This window comes from Danio aesculapii, chromosome 13, assembly GCF_903798145.1.
Source record: "Danio aesculapii chromosome 13, fDanAes4.1, whole genome shotgun sequence".
NCBI classification, from domain to species: domain Eukaryota; kingdom Metazoa; phylum Chordata; class Actinopteri; order Cypriniformes; family Danionidae; genus Danio; species Danio aesculapii.
Genome location: NC_079447.1, coordinates 46,020,139 through 46,043,470, shown reverse-complemented (window position 1 = coordinate 46,043,470; position 23,332 = coordinate 46,020,139). Strand labels below are relative to the sequence as shown.

General features: G+C 35.7%; 1 protein-coding gene across 1 annotated transcript in view; it reads left to right on the top strand.

Moving 5' to 3' along the window:
- The window catches only part of LOC130239330 (CUB and sushi domain-containing protein 1-like), a 551,687-nt gene that overhangs the window by 518,553 nt on the left and 9,802 nt on the right, over positions 1 to 23,332 (top strand). The window contains exons 53-58 of the mRNA XM_056470435.1: positions 9,129 to 9,302; positions 11,882 to 11,955; positions 12,062 to 12,173; positions 19,771 to 19,950; positions 20,275 to 20,337; positions 22,346 to 22,507. Of these exons, the coding sequence (XP_056326410.1) occupies positions 9,129 to 9,302; positions 11,882 to 11,955; positions 12,062 to 12,173; positions 19,771 to 19,950; positions 20,275 to 20,337; positions 22,346 to 22,507 (765 nt within the window). The remainder of the gene's footprint in view (positions 1 to 9,128; positions 9,303 to 11,881; positions 11,956 to 12,061; positions 12,174 to 19,770; positions 19,951 to 20,274; positions 20,338 to 22,345; positions 22,508 to 23,332) is intronic.

Below are 23,332 nucleotides of genomic sequence, written 5' to 3'. Positions count from 1 at the left end.
AAAAATACTGTTTACATTTTTTCAACCATATCACATATATACAGGTGAAGTCAGAATTATTACTCCCCCACATACAACCCCCCACCCCCACCCAACATAATAGTTTTAATAACTCATTTCTAATAACTGAATTATTTTATCTTTGTCATGATGACAGTAAGTAATATTTGACTAGACATTTTTCAGGACACTTCTACACAGCTTAAAGTGACATTTAAAGGCTTAACTAGGTTAATTAGGTTAACTAGGCAGGTTAGCATAATTAGGCAAGTTATTGTATAATGATGGTTTGTTCTGTAGACGATTGAAAAAAAAAATAGCTTTAGGGGCCAATCACACCGAACATGCTTTTTGCATTGAGAGGCGCCTTTTTTGAATGATTTACTAATGGCCACAAGCGTTTTGTGCGTTGCCTATACGCACTGCGTGCCTCACGTTTTAACCACCTGCTGCAACTCATGTTTTTGCCATTGTGCACCTTGCGCTCGCAGCTGAAAAAATGTCCACTCTGAGCGGAAAAAGTGCATTACGTCAGTCACGTCTTTTTCATTCTTCAACAATGAAAGCAGTGTTTGGCTGCAGTGTTTGTGTTGTCAAGACAACTATGGAGACTTTTGAAGATGGAGGAGAGACTTGTGGTTGCTGTTTTAAGTTATCTGGAGTTGTATGACTTCACAAATCTTCAGTATCACAAAATTATTAAATATTCAAATGATACCAATATCAACAGCAACACTCTCGCACAATATGCAGCTGATTCAGACGTTGCCTAGCAACGATTTATTTTTTCTTGTCAACAAAAAAGGCAGTGTGGTGCATCTCGCTTTTTGGATTGTAAAAGCGTGTTCAGCCCCAAAAGGGGTTAATAATTTTGACCTTAAAATGGATTTAAAAAAATTTAAAACTGCTTTTATTCTAGCCAAAATAAAACAAATAAGACTTTCTCTAGAAGAAAAAATATTATCAGACATACTGTAAAAATTCACCTGCTCTGTTAAACATAATTTGGGAAATATTTAAAAAGGAAAACTATATATATATATATATATGTATATATATATATATATATATATATATATATATATATATATATATATATATATATATATATCAGGGGTTCAGATGCAAAAGCCGCTAAATGCCACTGCCAAAAATTTGCTAATAACACTGACCGAAAGCTTTAGGCACGTAGTACATGTTCAACAAATATTGTTTATTTAAATCTTCTAAATCACATCGTCAGAGCATTCAGAAATAACAGTCAGTTTGTTGGCAAAAGCCTCTAAACGCCACTTGCCTATTTGACAGCAAAAGCTCCTATATCCCGAGAACCAATCAGAAGGCGCAAATCAAATCATATGTTTTCAATGTAGCAGGGTGCTGATAAGCTGGCTTTATGAGGAGACTGTTTTATTCTGATTCAGAAGTAGATTTTAAAAGATGGAGTTCGATGAACTTCATAAACCTGTCCTACTGTCAGTGGATGGCAAATGAAAACTCCCCTTACCTCAAAACATTATAAGAAAAAAGAAAACACACTAATATTCAAATTATACCAATATCAACAGCAACACTCTATAAAACACTATAAAATACACTATAAAACACACTGTACACTCGGTAGTGTAACATGCATTCATAGCGTGTTTTTGCGCAGCAACGCTACTTTGAATGAGTCAGATTTACTATCCATTAAACGGCAACTCCATTTCACGAAAGACAAAGTTAAGATTCTTTTATCTATTCTTTTATCCCACATCAATGCCAGGAGGATAAACAAGAGACAAAAAGAGACCAAGACCTTGAGTATGGTGAGAATGAATGAATGACAGCTTCTAAAATTGTCTGAGAGAGATTCTATTTTTGTCCAGTAGACCTTGTGTTTTAATGTAGCCTAAGCTATTTTATAAAAGATAAATAAAATGTATAAAATTATACATTATTTAAATGACTTCATATGACCTGATAAGCTTTTTTATTAATGGACAATGCACAGATATTGATGTTTCACGATGATTTTACGCTACATTATTTGAATCTAACAAGCTTGATTTGCAATGTTTACATTGTTGTACTCACATTAAATTTAAATACCAAATATCAGAAATGACAACTGATCTTTACAATTGTATTAATGTCAGTTTTAATGTTATTGATTAATGCATTTGTCAGACTTTATTCATTAAATTTCCTTCTGCCTAGTCACTGGTTCATCAGGGGTCACCACAGCGGAATGAACCGCCACTTACTTGATAGCTGTATTTTTAATTTTAGTCGGTTTGTGTATGTGTTTTATGTTTGGTAAATTAATTTAATTGCACCTTTAGTAATTTTCAACTAATTACAATGTCTTGTCCCAATAGGTGGATTTAGAGGTTTTTGCAAAAAAAGCACAAGTGGATTTAGCTGGTTTTGATGGAAAGGAAAATCCACCTTCTTAAAAACCAAAGCATTATCTAAAGTGACATTTTTGAAAAACATACTAGCTAATAACCGTATCATTATATATAAAATGAAACTTCTGAACCTGATCAGAGGAACCTGATAGAAAATGCTCATTCAGAAAAGAGGTCTGATGGATTTAGAGAGATTTGCATCTGAACTCTTCACACACACACACACACACACACACACACACACACACACACGCGCACACATGCGCACACACACACACGTTTGTTTTTGTGAAAAGTGGGTACATTACATAGGTTTCCATTCATTTTATGCAGAACAAACCGTATATTGTATTGCCCTCACCCCACCCTACCCCTAAACCCAACCCTCACAGGAGACTGTGTGTTTACTCTCTGATTAAACTCATCCTGTGGAATTTCTAAGCATTTTGAGAAATGAGGACGCCAACAATGTCCTCATATTTCACCCTGTTTTTGTAATACCTGTGTCATACCTATGTCATTATACAGATTTGTGTCCTGTTATGTCACAAAAACACGTACACACACACACATATATATATATATATATATATATATATATATATATATATATATATATATATATATATATATATATATATATATATATATATATATATATATATATATATATATATATATATATGGTGTTTGTGTGTGTTCATATACAGCCAAATATTGACACCTTTATAAATTGCAGGTAGTATATTTCTAGGTAAAATATATAAACATAATAGGTAATATATTTACCTAAAATAAATGTACATATTTGTCATTTTAATGGTTAAAAAAAGAAAAAATTTTGCAATATCTTGACATGAATGACATATTTTAAATGTGTGAAATCCATATGAATTAGAATGCCACATATGTCATTTGCATATATTTGCATATATCACATTTCTACTAGGGATCTGTGCTTCCATCAGTCTGGTCCTGTAGATTTGGCCACAGGTTCTCCTCTTCACATCACAGTGGTGCTTTCATTAGTCAAAAATCTTGGAAAGAACGTTCTGTTAATGCAAATCTAAGCCAGGCATTGGCCTGCTGTGTTTGGGCTTTCTTTTATACAGTTATGTAAAATATGAAAACATTGTCTGTAAAAGTGGTTCACGGATGGAAGGAAACAGTGAGGGAAATAAAAGAATTACAGCATATATACCACAATACCGCCCAGCACTTTGTTCATATATATGGGCCCACGGTATCTTCAGTGGCTGCTGTTGATGTGGTTGGAGTGTTGTGTCACTATGATGGAAAGTTCATAGCTTGAGTGAAATTGTGTGAAACGCGGCTACAACACATCATAAAACCTGTTTTGGCATTTTCAATACAAGTGTCAACACATCACAAATGGATCCCTCAAGTAGCCTGGCTTTTCAGCATGCAGCGTGAAAGGTATAAGGTGCATGCACAGAGTCTGCTGTTAAATCCTTCTGGCTTTTATTGTAAGCCTTTGACACAATGTCAGCTCTTACAAAAAAAAAAACCCTTGTTAAAAGTGCTAGGAAAAAAAAGAAAAGAAACCTATTATAAGTACCCACGTCAAAAAGTGCTATTATATAGTGGAGAACAGGGCTAGTTGTCTCATGGGAAAAGATGTCACTAAGACTAAAACTTTTGAGGCAAATCACACAAGTGCTTGTTTTCTTTTTTCCCAGCAGTGGTTGTATATGCTACACTGCAATAAGCAAGCTGTTGACTTTACTTAAAGTGAGTAAACCTGTTGTTTTTAAAGGGATTAGTTTACTTTAAAAAAAAAAGAAGAAGAAATCCAATACCTAAAATTATTAAGTATATTGATTTTGTGCAGTTGGCTCAGTGGTTAGCACTGCTGCCTCACAGCAAGAAGGTTGCAGGTTCGAGTCCTGGCATTTCTATGTGGAGTTTGCATGTTCTCCCCGTGTTGGCGTGGGTTTCCTCCGAGTGCTCTGGTTTCCCCCACAGTCCAAAGACATGCGCTATAGGTGAATTGGATAAACTAAATTGGTCGTGGCAACGCGGTGGCACAGTAGGCAGTGCTGTCGCCTCACAGCAAGAAGGTCGCGGGTTTTGAGCTTCAGCTGGCTCAGTTGGCATTTCTGTGAGGAGTTTGCATGTTCTCCACGCGTTCGCGTGGTTTCCCCCACAAGTCCAAAGACATGTGGTACAGGTGAATTGGGTAAGCTAAATTGTCTGTAGTCTATAAGTGATAATGAGTTTGTGTGGTTGTTTCCCAGTGATGGGTTGCAGCTGGAAGGGCATCCACTGCATAAAACATATGCTGGATAAGTTGGCGGTCCATTCCGCTGTGGCGACCCCAGATTGATAAAGGGACTAATCCGAAAAGAAAATGATTGAATGAATGAATGAAATTGGTCGTATAGTGTATGTGTGTGAATGAGTGTGTATGGATGTTTCCCAGTACTGGGTTGCATATATATGCTGGATAAGTTGGTGCTTCATTCCACTGTGGTGACCCCTGATGAATAAATGGACCAACCTGATAAAAAAATGAATGATTTTGTGCATAATTATAAAAATTTACTTCAATCAGCTAAACAGTTCCCAGTTACAGAGGGCTTGAGGACTGTGCACACCGGGACGCTTTTTTTTCTCGTGTTTTCCATCGACGTTTAACACCTCGTGACTAAATAAAGGGCGCCAATGTGATCGTGCACACCAACGCACAAAGCGCCAGCCGTAAAAGCGTCATTTTTAAAGAAACGCCTCATGCTCGTTTTCTTGTTTTAACGACGGTTAGTAATGTGGTTACCAATATAAATTACACACTTCATCTGCCTTATTTGTTGATAAAAGATTTTATTCTGAGTGAAATACCTAATAAAATAAAAAGATTTATATTAACCCAAGATAAATTTCCAATACAAGCTAATAGAAATAAGGTGTCTTTTCTTTTTTCCAAGAGCTCTATGATCGCATTAAAAACAATGTTTCTTCCCTTAACAATACCTCCCAAAGCTAAAGAAGTACATTTGAAAAAATTCAATGATATTTACCCATCTTCAGAGTTTCTTAGACATAGATTTTATTTTGATCACAACAATTGTACATTCTGTGAGTTTGACATTGAACCGACTGCACATTTATTTTTTGAATGTTTATATAGCTGAACCTTCTGGTCTGATTTATTCGAGTGGTTAAAGATTTCCTCTCCAGTTGTCCTCCTAATTTTCTAAAAATGATATTTTCTTTGGTTAATTGGGGATAGATATTATTATTTAATTTGTATTAAACAATATTCTAATTTTGGGGAAATTTTATATTCCAAAATGCATGTGCCTTAAAACTAATCCACTATTTTTAGTTTTCCAAAAGGAATTTTGGTTATACTGTAAATCTTTAAAGTTGCTACTATGAAAATGTGGCATAAGACAAACAAAAAACAAGTTTATTGAAAAATATTTAATTAATAGAAGTGATTAGAATAGAATTAATAGAATAAATGTTTTGTTTTTTGTTTTTTTTTCTTTTTTTCTTTCTTTTAGTTGTGTTTGTGTGTCTATTCTATGGATTAAGTGTATCTTTTTGTATTACTATTTTATTTATTTTATTATTTGTGCTCTGTTCTTTAAATGTAGATGAAAGTTGTAAAAAAAAAAAAAAAAACGTCTCCACCAATCAGATTGGCCCTTTTGTTCACGTGCACAGAGCTGCTGAAGTTACAGTAAATAGCACTTGGAGGCGCTCAAGCGCAAAACTGTCAATGCGAGCGCACGTTGAAGATCCCCAGAGGTGATATGATTGTGGAGCTGCTTATTGCACTGGTGAACAAGAATCATTTCTTTATCGCTAGAGCTGGAGCTGCTACTTGAACCATCCATGCTTGTTCGAATTTTAACAAGCGTGTCAACTTTCTCTCTTCTTCTTCTGTGTTACAAGCGGGTGTCAGACGCTTAAAGTTGTGTAGTGCCATCTAACATCAAGGAGTGATTTTGCATACTCTTCTGCTCTAACGCCAGTAAAAATCGCTTGGGTTTGAATCCAGAAAAACATCTCGAAAAACGCTGACGATAAACGCAAACGATAAGCATCCCGGTGTGTACGAGCCTTAACTCACATTACTCAAGTAGAGTCAACTTGTCACTTTTATTGAACTTTTTAAAGTAACTAATTGCTTTTTACCAGACTATCTTCAATTAGATTAAACTTTTTTTTGTCAATTTTATTAAAAATCTATATCGTTCTTGTAATTAGTTTGGTAACATAAAAAAATAGCATTATTATAACAGCACATTCAGACAATCATTAGTAAGATTTTGAAGAGAACTTTACTTAAATCATTAAAAATGCTAGGTTGTCCAGTTGCCATGTGATTATATGTTGTCTATAAGTAAATTAACTGTGTGGATAATTATAAAAATTAAGTCAGCTTAACAGATTCAAGTTACAACTGCTAATTAGTTACTCATTTTATGGTAAACTTATCGCTTGTAATGCCCTTTTTAAAGTAAATAATCACTTTTCACAAATTATTATTATTATTGTTTTAAAATTTTAATTTATTTAATTTTGTCAAACATATTTGGTAACATATAAATACAATAGCATGCTTATAAAAGTATATATTCAGAAAAGCATCAACTAAGACTTTGCAATACACTGAAAAAATATTCAAAGATGATTCCTTGGATTTTTTTTTTTTAAGTTAAGTGGTTGTAAACAATTTACTTGTGCTGATTTTAAACAAACAAATGAAGTTGAACATTGCTAAATTTAATTTGTTTAAATTCAGCACATATAAATTGTTTGGATTTTGCAGACATTTTGTTTTCAGTGTAGTTTTAAAATAAAAGTTCTGAGAACTACATTTAACTCATTTAAATGCTAAGTTGTCCAGCTGCCATGTGACTATATGTTGTCAATGAGTAAGCCTATTCCATTGAAAGTATTGAGTAAATTAACTCTGTGCATGATTATAAAAATACAGTAAAAATTAAGTCAGCTTAACAGTTTCAAATTGCAATGGGCTTACTCACTTTTCTATGTGAAGTCAACTAGTCACTTTTAATGCACATATTAAATGAACTAATCACTTTTTAACAAGCTATCTTCAATTACAAACTTTTTTTTAATTTAAATGTATTTCTTTTTGTCAATTTAAAAAAATCAGTATTATATTTGTAACACATTTGGTAACATAAATAAAATAGTGTTCTTATAACAGTACATATTCAGACAAGCATCAACTATGATTTTGCAATACTTTGAAAGTGAAAGTTCTGAGAACTAACTGATTTTAAATGCTAGGTTGTCATTTTAACTTATTACTATACTTAGACTACACTGTAAAAAAATTTATTATAATAATAATAATAATTATTATTATTATTATTATTTATTATAAATACTTCAACTAGTTGCATCTTAAAAAAGAAAATAATCTTTTTTTTACCTTAATAGATTACTGATTTGACCCATCACTTTTTATTGTATACGTACAGTGCTCAGCAAATATAAGTACACCCTCACAAATCTATCTTTTAAATTCATATTTTTAATAGGAAGCTATACAATATTATTTTTGTACATATACATTAGATTATTAAGTACTGAAGCCAAATCTGGAGCTTATCTAACAAAATAACTTACGATAATGGTCCAAAACTAGTACACCCAAATTTACATGTTATAAAAAAATATTAAATAAAAATTTTAAAAAGAGACAAAATCAAGCAAAAAAATTATAAATAAATAAAATGTAGTTTTTAGAAATGGATAAAAATGTTTATTTTCAAAATGGGGTGTACTCAATTTGCTGAACACTGTATAATTGATTACATCATTAATGCACAATTAATGCTTAATTTAATATAGAGTTTGTCAACTTGGTCTGAAAATATGCTTTGCTTTTTGAAAAAGTTAGTCCTGGTCTCCCCCGACAGTACATACAGTACCTCACTATGCAGCTCAGCATGAATACTGCAAACTAGTTGATATTCAGCCTTCTTCCATATCACACCTCTGGCTCCTCGTACCTGCTAGAATCAAGTTCAAACATTTGTCCTAGCATATAAGGCAGCCACTGGTCGATCACCCTATACATGCAGTCCATGCTGAAACTTTCAAATGCTCTGCCACCTCAGTGTCAGCTATTTAAAGGAATCATCTTCCTCTACTTATAAGATCCCCCTCATCTTTTTTCATATATTTATTTTTTTAGGGGTTTTCACCTTTATTTGACAGGACAGTTGAGATAATTGACTGGAAAGTGTGGGGAGCAGAGAGAGGGGAAGGATCAGCATAGGACCTCGAGGCGGGAATCGAACTCAGGTTGCCGTGAACACCGGAGTGCATGTGTCAGTGCACTTTCCACTACGCCATTGGCACCGACTAATAATAGTTTGTTTTTGACCTGTTTATTTCCACAATGTTGCATTGGATCTTTATCAGGTCATCTGTTTGTTGACTCTGACAGCTAAATGTCTTAAAAAGAAGCCTCAAACAAGTGAAACCAATAATGATATAAACAAAGAGCACTATTATAACAGTATGACTTCTGGAATGTGATTAAATGTGTGATTAAAGCACTTTCTATTAGTGTTTGTTCTTTTTGACTGTTGCAATTTGTCATTTTCAAGCACAGCAACAGATTTTAATACTAAATGGTGTTCTTGAGAAGAAAGTAGCTGAAGTGAGACACTGATAAAGTGAGATCTGGTGCAATAATTTTTTGACTTATGTCTTTTATAGCTGTGCTGTGTGGAGATCCAGGGACCCCTGCAGAGGGCTACATGGAGGGCCGGCAGTTCACCTATAAATCAGAAGTGACATTCCACTGCAGACCTCCGTACCTGCTGGTGGGCTCTTCAAGAAGACTTTGTGAAGCAGACGCTTCCTGGAGTGGATTTCAGCCTTCTTGCATTGGTGAGTCTCTATGTACCTTGAAGAAAAAGAAAACAACACTGTAGAAATGCATGGCTACATTTTATATATATAGAGAGAGAGAAGAAACACATTTCTAAACATAATAGTTTTAATAACTCATTTCTAATAACTGGTTTATTTTATCTTTGTCATGATGACAGTAAATAATATTTTACTAGATCTTTTTTTAAGACATTTCTATACAGCTTAAAGTGACATCTAAAGGCTTAACTAGGTTAATTAGGTTAACTAGGCAGGTTATGGTAATTAGGCAAGTTATTGTATAACGATGGTTTGTTCTGTAGACTATCAAAAAAAAAAATTAGCTTAAAGGGGCTAATAATATTGACCTTAAAATGGATTTAAAAAAAATAAAAACTGCTTTTATTCTAGCCGAAATAAAACAAATAAGACTTTCTCCAGAAGAAAAAATATTATCAGACATACTGTGAAAATTTCACATTGAACAGAGTAAAGACAATTGATGTTCCGCCAAAAGATGGCGACAGAGGCCACATAATAAGCCTTTAGGGGAGGAAAACTCCGCATAATTTCAAACTACAGCTGATCAAATCATTATAGAACAGGTAAGTTGATCTCTCTCTAAGTTGAGCTCTCTCTTTTGTATGTTGTAGTGCTGTATTGACACCATAGTAATCATAGTAAATACCAAAAGTACTTTGCTTTGGCTTTTTTGGGGCTAATTGTTTTAAGATTCGGATTGCAACAAAGAAATACTGGGAAATCTCTGCAGACTGATGGCATTTCATTATGTTCAGCCTTATAATGTTAAAATGTCTGCAAAATCACCTGTTTTGTCATCACTTTAGACATTATGCTAGAGAATCATTCAAACACTAGCTCTGATGTCACGTTTGTAAATTAGCAACGGTTTCTGCTGTTCTGACATCAGCTGCAGATCTGAATTAATGGTGGAAGTATGTCCTTGTACAAATTTTTAGACTCTCCATGTTGATTTTCTTTATTATATACACGATTATGCCGTGGGACTGTTGTATAAATGCAATATCACACTTGGAGCAGCGTGATATGGCGTTATATGACACTGCTACTTGTGTGATATTGCTCATATATATACCTGCAAATGTTCTGGCTGTAAATAATTTAAGAATAAATCAGTTTCATGTGAAGTTTTTGACTCTTCTAAATCATGAAAATGCCATAATAAGTTTCCAGATTTTTGAGAAATGTGCTAAGTGAACATACTTATTTATTTGAAAAACAATGCCTAAGTCAGTTATTCTCTTTTGAAAATATGCATGGGAATACTTGTCTTTGTTTTGGTCTCTATAACCTGCCCACTGCCAGTTTACCCTATTATATTTCAGCACTTTGGGTTTTCTTGGTGGAAAACTGCTTGGGAATTAATGAACAGATTGATATCATTAAAGCAACATAGGCTCATTCTGAAAACGTAGCCCTATATACATTTCTGATGATCGCAAATTATGTAGCCAGAAGTACGTATGGCTCCCTTTCATCTTTAAAACGAACACTACGGGGTGGTATGACGTTCCTTTTCGCGCTTACCAGCTGACTACTTATCTCCGTATGGACGGCTTTTCTGCTGTTACCAGTTTTTCCAGTTAACTTGCCATGTAGATCAGCAGACTTGAGACCCAGAGAGTTGGTCACGATGACGGGGTTTGAGTCTAGCAAAGAACTGTTCCAGGAATTAAGACACAAACAAAAACCAAAAAATAAAATAAACAAGTGAATAACAGGGTGAGAGTGTGGTAAAATCTGAAAATGTAGTAAAAACCAGGCTGCCACGAGGGCTTTTCTTTTTCTGGATTGCTTTTTAAAACTCTTGGTTGGGGTTAGGGAGGGTGGTGGGTGGGTAAATTTGTGCTTTTTAAAACACCATTGATTGAGTTTGAGAAGGAGGAGGATGGGTCAGTCGATCGGTCAGTCAGTGAGTCAACAGCGGCCTCTGGTGGATGTATACGGGAACAACAGGTGCGAATGGCACTCGTGAGAGAAATTTGAGATCTCAACAAGCATACACAGTGGCCTCTGGTAGATTTGCGAAAACAAGAACTAAAAAAAAAAATTACCTCCTGGGACATACATATTTGGCTCTCTCCATAAATGTATATAGCATTATAGATATGAATGTATATATCATTGTCAGAATGAGCCTGGGTTGCATTAAAGATAATTTGACTCACTATTTACTCACCCGTGGTTCCACTCAAGTGGTTCCATATATTTAAGAGAACTCAAAAGAATATTTTGAATATTTTGAAGTATGTTAGAAACATATAACCAATGACTTCCATAGTAGGAAGGCTTTACAAGTCAATGGCAAGTGGTTTCCAACATTTTTCAAAATACTGTCTTTGGTGTTCAAAAGAAGGATGAAAGTCCAATTGTTTTGTGACAAGTTGTGACAAGTGATGACATACTTTTCAGTTTATTATTCTCAAAAATAACTAACTTGATTAAGGTTGTTAGGTAAGGCAATGATAAATCTGGACTAACAGCTCCTTATTGGAATGTGTTACTATACATTGTAATCATAGATTTTAAAATGTACTATAAATATGTACCTATAGATTCAACCAACAGTGCATGTAAGGATCCCGGCACCCCAGCCTATGGAATTCCTGTCCAGGCTCAGGGATTTGAGGTGAGAAGATATTCAACCATTTCTTCTTCTTGAGTTCATTGAATTACAGGTTTTACAACTTTGGTTTCAGCGTTTCATTCTGAATAACACAACCCTCTTCTTTCAGGTCGGAAGCAAAATTTTCTTCAGATGTCGGAAAAACTATCACATCCTCGGCTCAACAACGAGAACGTGTTTAGAAAATTTAACATGGAGTGGGATGCAACCTGAGTGTGTTGGTAATTATCACTACATTCTGACTCTCTTCCAAAATGTTATGTTAATTTTAGCACAAGTGTGAAGGCTGTTGTGAGAAATCTTTTTTTAGCCAGTGATGGCAGTTCCATGATGCATTGTGACAAAAAATTATAATTTTAAAAATAACAAGTATGCAAGAATTAGAAATACAATCTAGTCAATATAAAATTACTTATAGTACTCAGTCTCTGGCTGAAGCAGAATCATTGTGGGCAAAACATCCACAAAACAGATCTGTTTCAAGACCGATATATCACTAAAATCAGTGGGACATACTTAATTTCCCTTGGTGTACTAAGATATTAGATGATCAAATTCATTATCAACCTTTTTGATGAGGCATAATGAATACTTGCATGAAAATGAGCCCAGAAAATGAATGAAGCATACTAAATCGTACATTAAGGGGCTTCTTATAATGGTATTCTGTAAGAAAATGCAACAAAAGAGACTTTTTCATTTTCAATTCATTTATTTCTGCATATTTTTATTCATACTTAATAAATCTGATAGTCAATGGAGGGAAGCTTTACATTGTCTTTCTGGTGGGTGTTCCTATAAATGTGTCATTAGGTAAAAACAACGAATTGATAAAAATCTGTCATTTAAGTCAGTATTTTATTGCCCACACATTATAAAACTTTCCCAATAGTCAGAATAATGTTCTTTTCATGCTATACAACTCTCTGGCTTTGCTGATGTCATCACCATGGGTATACGCTTATTTCACGCGGCCGCCATTTTAAAGAACCAAAGGGAGGCTGCGGTGGGAAGAAACCCGGAAGTGTATGACCAGCACTGTAAACATTGCAGTAACATGCTGTGGAATACAAACCTCCAGCTGTTGCTGAGATTTCAAAATGCAGAAATGGTGTAAACATCACTTTATTATCATTCAGTTAAGTTTAATTTAAACAATTAAAAGCAATTTAGCATCAAATAACATCATAATCTCTTTAAGAGTAATATGCTCAAGTGTCCTCCTAGGCTTCAGTTCATGGCAGCAGGTAAACACCGTGGGGACGCTTCCCTGCTTCAGTCTGTGTAACCCGGCGAGCGATAAAACACTGCAGTCCTCTGTAACACCAGCCTGATCTCACGAGAAAACTTAAGTATTTTACGTTTTGTCAGTTTAATGGCTAATTCGTACGAATTCGTACGAGTTCAGTCGTACAAAATTGTACGATTTTAAAAAGGAGCCGTGGCACCTAACCCCACCCCTAAACCCAACCGTTATTGGGGGATGAGCAAATCATACTAAATTGTACGAATTAGATCGTATGAATTCGTACGAATTAGCCACTAAATCAAAAAGTTACGAATTGCCGTGAGATTGTGTTGGTAACACATACTCGTGTTGTGTGTAATAGTGTTGTCCAGGTACTGAAGTTTTAAAATCTGTCTATTTCCCGCTAACATTGAAGCGCCGCTGAGCGCAGATGACTCGACTGATCTTCATGGCTGCTTCGGGCTCCAGTCTCCGTGTATCTGTGTTTGCACTCAGTTTACCGCCCTTCACCCAGTCCAAACACAGATACACGGAGACTGGAGCGCGAAGCAGCCATGAAGATCAGTCGAGTCATAAAGCAGATCGCTCGTCTGTGTTTGTGCTTGGTAAACAGCGGAGGGTGAACTGATGACCTTCTCGGCCAATCACCAGCATTTCTGTTGAGCACGTGAACACAATGGCGAATCAGCGCTATTTTAAGAAAGCCATCAACAGTGCCTTAAATGTTAGCGGGAAATTGAGGGTTTTTCTTTTAATTCAGTATGGTGACGAGTCTAATATAGTTAAAGAATCAGTATATTAACTCGAGTTTGATAAAAGGCGTCTAAAACGTGTGTTTGGGAAAGAAAACGTTAGCTAACTAGTGCCATTTCCCTTAACTTAGCTGAAAATGACCTCTGAAATTTTTTATTTTCACCATTCATTCAGAACGGACCTTCGGGTCACTTGGAAGGCAGTGAAATGATAATTTTGTGTCACTTTCTCTTCGCTGATAAGATATACAGCCAAGTACACAACGTTCCAATGTAACTCCCAATGATACTTCCGGGTTACTTCCACCGCAGCCTCGATTTCGCTTTTAAAAATGGCGGCCGCGTGAAATCAGTCTATAGGGCTTTTGTCTAATCGTCTTACTGCGGGTTAGAGGAAATCCTTGCAGAATTCACTCGATTAGCTTAGCAACATGCTACACAAATAGAAAATTCTGTTGATTTCAGTTTTTGAGAGTCAGATCTGCAACGCGAATAACACAATTTTCTTCATAATGTAAGTTGACTAGTAATCCCTCACTTGTGAGGTACCGTTTTACTTTGCATACTGTATCAAACGGTGTGCTTCTTACATAGGTTTCTGACAGAAGAGCTGCTCCCTTGGTTTTGTAGCACAGTCATAGTGTTATATTGTATTAAAAACAAGGTTTCATTAGTGTGTGATTGATGATGTACTATCAGAAGAGCAAAGGTAGGTGAGAGAAAAGTGAGTAAGGTCTTTACACGGGATATTACTGCAGGATGGCATTGTTTGAAATAGTACAGAGTGAGGGCAGCTAAAGGTGATCGTCTTAAATGCTCCGATTGAGTAGCAGTGTGAAGGTTCTGTGCGAAATCTACTTTTTTAAATAGAAGTTCAAGCTGTGCCATGCATTTGATCCTTGTCACTGTCCCAGTGATTATTCTCTAGAGGCCCCGGTATACTTCAAATGAAATCAAACAATGAGCTGAAATAATGCCATCATTCACTGTCCTTCAGCTTAGTCCCTGATTTATCAGGGGTTGCCACAGTGGAATAAGCAGCCAATTACTCTGGCAAATGTTTTATGAGATGGATGCCCTTCCAGCTGCAACCCAGCACTGGGAAACACCCATACACTATCTTTCAAATTCTAATTTTAGTTTTTATCCAATATATCCAAAATCATGTGTCTTTGCACTGTGAGGGAAACCAGAGCACCTGGAGGAAATCCACATGTGCACAGGGAGACAATCCAAACTCCACACAGAAATGCCTACTGGCCCAACTGGGAATCTAAACAGCGACCTTCGTGCTGTGAGGTGGCAGTGCTAACAAGAAATTACGCCATTTTAAACAAAATCTGGCCAAAACAATGTTCTTTTTTAGTTAATTCTTGCAGTTTACAAAAGCTTACCAAGTGAATTTTTGGGGGAGTTCGTTTTGTCTCCATAAAAACCTTTGAGCTACCATGGATATAAACACTTCATTCCACTCCCATTTCAGTCAGAATCACTTCATGAAATATATAGTTATATTAGGCATGCAGTTAATGCTGGTGGGATGGTTTTCATCTTGGTTGGGATATTCATCTTTATTTCTATAGCGCTTTTACAATGTAGATTGTGCCAAAGCAGCTTAACATAAATGTTATAGTAAATTGAAACTGTCAGTCCAGTTTTCAGAGTTGAAGTTCAGTTTATTTCAGTTCAGAGTGGTTTAATTTTCACTGCTGAAAGTCCAAACACTGAAGAGTAAATCCATCAATGAGCAACTCCACAAGTCCCAAACCAAGCAAGCCAGTTGCGAGCAATATACTTCACCAATTGACGAAAGTGAAGGAAAAAAAACCTTGAGAGAAACCAGGCTCGGTTGGGAATGACCATTTCTCCTCTGGACAAACTTCTTGTGCAGAGCTGCAATCTAGGTGTCGGAGTCTGGAGAAAGCTGGACATCCATCGTGGAGAAGCTTCAGGTGTAAGTATATTACCGGCAGGTGTTCAGGCTGGCCATCGGGATGAATGTAAAGACTCGTCTGTCACTTCCACTTCCAGGAATCAGTCTCATGCTCTCCACTCCTCCGTGACCACCACAGCATTTGCTCAGTATACGGCCTGGTCCAGCTTTATAGAGACCACTAGAAGTCATCTATAGTTGGCATCATCACTTCATATGTGTTGTCCTTGAGGTCCCCGAGGGTTGGCATCATCTCTTCACAGGTTTTGGATTACATTAATGATGCTGCACGATTTCTAGAAGTCTTGGGATAAGTATCCCCAGGTGGAATAAGGTGGATGGTTTTGTTCTGGGCAAAACTCTACTCGTCCATCTATGCAGGCATGAATGGACAGAGTAGGGAGAGCAGAAGCAAGTCAACTCTCATGGGGTAACGCAACAAAACAAAACTCATAAGTGTTCATAAAAAATATTGATTATGAGTTAATGAGACATGAGGCTGATTACCAAATACTTGGCTAATACATTGTACAGATATCAGAAATAAGTTAGGAGGAGTTGGAGATGGTGGAGGCAGTGTAGAATTGATGAGCAGCCAAATGCTGAAGAGAGAGGGAATGTATCATTTAAATAGACCACTGTGACAGATATCGGAACCAGATTGGTACACGTCCTGAACAAGTGATTGCCAGCTGATGCAAGCTTGACTGAGATGTCCTACCTGAACTAATGTTATGCTAAAACTAAATCATAACTAAATTTAAACAATTATTTCCCACCAAAAATGTATGAAGTTGTCAGAAACTGTGACCACGTCATACATTTCATTGTGATACACTTCTTTATTTTGGTGTACTGCCATTTACATTGCCTTTATGACATTCACAACCAACAAATTAAGTAACAAAACAAAAGACAAACAAGTAATATTTAAATCAAATAAAAGTACACTTTTAAAAATTGGCTGTAACCCTGTTGTTCTCTCGCAGTCGCCATCACTTTTGTGTTATGCAGTGTGACACATTTGCAAGCTGCAGCATGGAGGTGTTGGAGTGTTTAAAAAACATCGAATCGAACTTCTTTTTTCCTTCAAACAAAGAATGAAATAGAATTTCATTTGAAGTATACCAGGGCCTTAGGCCAGCATTCCAACCCTGTTCCTGGAGGCACACCAACAGTGCACATTTTCAAACTCTTCCTAAGCAAACACACCTGAACGCACTCGTCAGAACATTAGAACAGACTCCAAAACCTAAAATTAATGGATCAGATAAGAGACATTCCAAATATGTACTGTTGGTATGCCTCAGGGAACAGGGTTGGCAAACACTGCTTTAAGCTATTTATATGAATTGTTAAAAGAACCAATGGGGTTATAAAGATTAAAGTTAGCTTTGTGTGAACTGCTTGTACATAAATGTTGAATTTTTGGACCCCTTTGCAGGGCACCGTGCCAAATCCTTGGGGCATCTTGGTTGTGTAAAAAAGTGTAACTGTCAGAAGCTAAGAAGCATGGAGAATTGAATTGACGAAAAAGTGAGGTGTGAGGACATGGCTCATATATTATGGAATATGGCTGCACTCAAGGCTTGTCCCAGAACATTTCTTTTAGTGGTGTGGCTTTATTTCAACCATTCTGTAGGACTCTGCTGGGACTCAACTGCTGTATCTTTCTGATTTTGCTTTTATTGAAATTTCAGAGAGTTTCTGATGATTTTAAAATCAAAAACGTTTACCAATTTCTTGACATTTAAAGCAGCCTATACTAATTGTTTAATCTTTAGCTGAAAACCAAAATATAGCAACAACTATGATACGTTACAACCTAACCAGGCTATAAATGCAATATATGAACAATAATGGCATGCATCATATTGCAAATATCAAATTTTAATAGTTACAATAGCTGTTTTTACTGGAATATTGAAGTATTGTCTTTCAGGATCAGATATATTCTTAAACGAAAACTACAGTCTTGGTATAAGATGCACAAATGCACTCAAGCTGCAAAAGTTCCATATACATGAAAGACGGTTGAGGTCTTTCAATGAGGGCATGGAGGAAGTGATGCCCAGAGGAACCATGGTGATGTTGTAGAGAAGAACCAGGGAGCAGCCAAGAGGACAGTTCATGGAGTTGAAGGTGTGAGGAACCATAGTGGAGATGGGGCTGGCACCAGGGGCCTTACGAATTGAGATGAAGACAATAGGTGGAGATGGAAAGCTGAAGAGTCAGAGTGACAAAGAGGATTCAGTGTGCCAAGGCAGAGGTGGAAGGATGATGGTGCCTGGTGGATTTGGTCTGCTAAAATACCATGGTGTTTATGTTGGTGTTGAGGAAGAGCCAATGGGTCAGAGGGGAAAATGGTGTTTTAAAGTAAGGAGGCAAGAGATCCTCCAACTCTGAGCCTGGAAGTCTCAAAGAACAGCCAATGCACAAGCTTTGGCATGCTGAGTTTGAGCTGAGGTATCTACACAGATAGACCAGGTATGGACCATGTAGACCAAGCTAGACCATGAGATATCTTCACCTGCAGAGATTAGGCCAGTAGACTGTCTGGCAGATACAGAGGAGAGAGAACATGAGGCTGAACAGGACCCTCCAATAGGCTAGAGACAATGAACTGGCAACAAAGGAGATGAGGAGCTGGATGGGCCTAGTTGAAATGATGTAAGATGAAGGAGAGCTAGACATGACCAACTGAGACTCAAAGAAGGAAAGAGATTGAGAAACGGTCAGGACCAGCTGGTATGGGAAAATCTTTTTCAAAATATGTTAAAAAAAAGGTCACGATAGACCAGTTGCACATCACCCTCAGCAGTGGGTGTGTGGCTGGAGTTTCATTTATGCTCCACAAACACATCCTCGGTGACAGACATGGTGATGGCTCACACAGCTGGTCAGATTTGTCTCGAAGCCCTGGCCCCAACTGATTTCAGACTTGGGTTCATGTTGTCAGTGACTCTCTGATCAGAATGGGCTCAGTCTCTTCATCTGCAGTGGGCTCTATGGAGTTGGATGGCTAGGCTCTGGGTTGGGAATGGAGCTGTACTCAGAGGGGCAGTCAGAGGAATATTATAAATGGATTGCATCACCCTCTCCAAAATTGCAGTGAAGAAGGCCTGCATGTGTCCACTTTCTCTGGCTGACTATATAGAACAGGGGTGCTCAAACTTGGTCCTGGAGCACCAGTGTCCGGTAAAGTTTCGTTCCAACCCCAATTAGACACACTTGGACCAGCTAATCAGGCTCTTTTAGGTATATTAGAAACTTCCAGACAGGTGTGTTGAAGGAAGTTGTTGCTAAACTATGTAGAACACCGGCCTTCCAGGACAGAGTTTGGACACCCCTGATATAGAAACTACACAGTGAGTGATCTGCGAAGGTGGTAAGATTTGCCATGTCAGACCAAAATAAACAACAAGATAAACAATGGAAGAATGCTGTGCAAAAGCTGTTGGTGAATGTGGTGAGATTTGCCTTTAAAATGAAGTCTCTTGTGGTTCTAGGGGTGTCCTGCAAAGTTTAAATCCAACTTGCTTGAACACTTGCCAGGAAGTTTCTAGTATGCTAGCTAGAGCTTTATTAGCTGGTTCAGCTGTGTCTAATTTGGGTTGGAGCTCAACTTTGCAGGACACCGGCCCTCTCGGACTGAGTTTGAGCACTCCTGTTCTAGAGGGAGTGATCTCTATGCTCCAGGCAAAGGAGCTGGATGGCAGGGATATTCATGAGTAAGGGAGGACAAAAAAGGGAGTAAAACAAACAAACAAAAAATAAGTACATTAGAAAAAAAAAATAAAAAAAGAAAATAAATAGGTTGACATGATTTACATTTACATGCTTCGGAAGAACACAAAGTAATTTATTTTCTCTTTACTTTTCAGCACATGCATGTAGGCAGCCGGAGACACCATCTCATGTAGACGTAAAGGCAATAGACTTACCTACTCTGGGTTACACCCTCATGTATACATGCCAGGATGGCTTCTACTTAGCTGGAGGATCAGAACACAGAACCTGCAAAGCAGATGGGAGATGGACGGGCAAACCTCCAGTCTGCAAAGGTACAGAAACTGCTGAATTAATGAGTAAATATTTATTTATATATATATATATTATAAAGACAAATAATGTCATATATATATATATATTGTTATATATTATAAAGACAAAACCTAACTGTTATAGAAAATATATAACTAGTGTCAACATTTACGAATTAATAGAGGCTATTTGTGTCTAACTGATGTATAACTTATGATTTAACTGGTGTCTAACTGAGTCATTCTGAGAGAAACTACAGCAAGAAACTTTGATTAACTGTTATTACCGCCATGCAGGTTGCATTCAGAAATGTCAAATGATCAATTATTTGTTCTATTTCCTAGTTGGACCGAAAATAAACAGCAAATCAAATGAGGATCCAGACGTGCAGAAAAACAAGATTCGTGGTATGAAACCTTTCAAGTTCCCCTTTGAATGATCCATTTTGATGTAATCAAAAAATAAACTTGGCCTTCATCAAGTTTAACCCAGGTCACTGTTGTCTGAAAATGTAATTTTTTTGAAATGTCAAAGTAACAAAGATATAAAACAAAAATAGCTTTAATTATTTCATTGTTAAAAGTAAGACTGCCTCTTCACTTTTAACTGCCTGTGACCAACTATCTGTAATCCATTTGCATGTTAAGCTGTTGCCTTTGTTTTTTGTTAAACTCTTTTTAGTGCTGCTGTCCTAAGGTAGAAGTTACATACTTCACTTATAATGTTTAGCAGGGTGTTTGGACCCTTTATTTACTCTTAAAATTGTTACATTACAAACAAGTGATGCTTTTCTTGTCTGTATATAGTTTGTGCTTTGTACCTGCATCCCTAAATTTATATAGGGATGTACTCGTGTATATAATGCCCTGCATTAATGAGTACACCTTTTACATGTCTACTTTAATCAAATATTTTCTATAGGATGCTGTATATATACAGTTGAAGTCAGAATTATTAGAACCCCTAAATTATTAGCTCCCCTGTTTATTTTTTTTTACCAAATTTCTGTTTAACAGAGAGAAGATTTGTTCAACACATTTCTAAACATAATAGTTTTAATAACTCATTTCTAATAACTGATTTATTTTATCTTTGCCATGATGACAGTAAATAATATTTTACTAGATATTTTTTTAAGACACTTCTATACAGCTTAAAGTGACATTTAAAGGTTTAACTAGGTTAATTAGGTTAACTGGGCAGGTTTGGGTAATTAGACAAGTTATTGTATAACGATGGTTTGTTCTTTAGACAGTCGAAAAAGAAATTAGCTTAAAGTGGCTAATAATTTTGACCTTAAAATGGCTCATAAAACAAAAACAAATAAGACTTTCCCCAGAAGAAAAAATACTATCAGACATACTGTGAAAATTCCCTTGCTCTGTAAAACATCATTTGGGAAATAAAAAAATAATAATAATAATTCAAAGGGGGGCTAATAATTCTGACTTCAACTGTATATATATATAAGCTTAAAATGGCTTTTAAAAAATTAAAACCTGCTTTTATTCTAGCCGAAATAAAACAAAGAAGACTTTCTCCAGAAGAAAAATATATTATCAGGCATACTGTGAAAATTTCCTTGCTCTGTTAAACATTCATTCATTCATTTTCTTGTTGGCTTAGTCCCTATATTAATCTGGGGTCACCACAGCGGAATGAACCGCCAACTTATCCAGCATTTGTTTTACTGTTAAACATCATTTGGCAAATTTTTAAAAAAGAAAAGAAAATTCAAAAGGGGGCAAATAATTCTGACTTTAACTGTATGTATATATATATATATATATATATATATATATATATATATATATATATATATATATATATAGGCAAAACTAGAAGTAATAAAAAGAAAAGATCACAGTCTAAAAAATTGTATACACAAATTTGTATCTTAGGGGAAAATATTAAACAAAATTTAAGAGTAAATTTTAGGAGTAAAAATCCTAATAAGCATTTTAAAAATTTTAAATTTTGTATTTGTTTGTTTGTTTGTTTTTTTGTATTTATTTTATTTTATTTATTTATTTATTTAGTTATATAATGTTTAATGTTGTATTTTTTTAAAGCAAATATGCATTCCTACTGTGTATGTTTTAATAAATTCCAGTTGTTTTGCTTTGATACTTCATTTGTCTTTAATACCCAAATCTTTATTATTATTATTATTATTATTATTGATTTTGTTGTTGTTTTTTTCAACTCAACTCCTTTTAGTGCTTTTGTCCTAGGTTTGAAGTAATAAACTTAACTTTTAATGTTTAGCAGAGTTTTTGGACACTTTATTTACTCTAGAACTACCAAATCTTTTTTTTATTTATTTATTTTTTTGTTCCCTTTAGACAAATATACAGTACATTTGTAAGTTATCCAGCCATATGAATGATTTAAAAAACATTGTGTTTTGTTTAGTTCCAGCAGACGTGTTTTCTTTGAACTCTGGATGGGCTGGATTCTATGAATACCTGGGAAAGAGACAGGCTGCCACGGTAACAGTCAATGCATTCAATGCCACGACTAGTCGGGTTAACGTCACTCTTCTGGAGCAGAGTGGGGTGCACATTAAGCTTTCTGGTAAGTTTTTTTTTTCTTTTTCAGCCAGGTTTTGACATGATTTGCACTGAAGATGCTATGACTGGGTGGTATACTGTATATTCAGAGGGAGAAATAACTACTGAACATGTCGTCATTTTTTTAAGAAAACATATTTCTAAAGGTGCTGTTGACCTGAGATTTTCACTGTATGTTGGTAACAACCAAAGAAATAGATAAATGCAAAGAAAACAAAACTAATTAGTTTACAAATTAAGTTATGTGTAATAAAATGAAATGTCACAGGGAAATGTATTGAACACATGAAGAAAGGGAGGTGTAGAAAGGCAGTGAAAGCCCAGACAGCAGCTGAAATCTCTCAGTAGTTAGAAAGAAATCCTCTGCCTTTTGTCATTGTAAAAATTAAATAAAAAATAAAAAAACTCACACCTGAGCAATGCATGTGATTTCATTCTCCATATGAGAGGCGTCTGCCATCACCAAAAAAGCCTTTTATATAAAGTATTAAATACATTTCAGTTGTTCTGTACTTTCTCCTTCGGTACTAATTTTTCAGATTTTGTCTGTTTTCTTGTATTTTTGTTTTTATTGTTTGGGTTTTTACCAAAATCTGGTTCAATTCCATGTCAACAGCCTATTAAAAATGTTATTCCCAGTAAAAAAGCATGATGTGATCAATACTTATTTCCCCCACTGTATATTACAACAAATAAATAATTATGTAGCGAGTTTGCTATAATGATATAAAGTACTGTAAATCATCAACTGAAAGGATTGCATTTGGTTATTTAGGCAAGCACAGTGATGAACATAGAGTAGACATATGTTCAGTGAAGTGAAAAACTT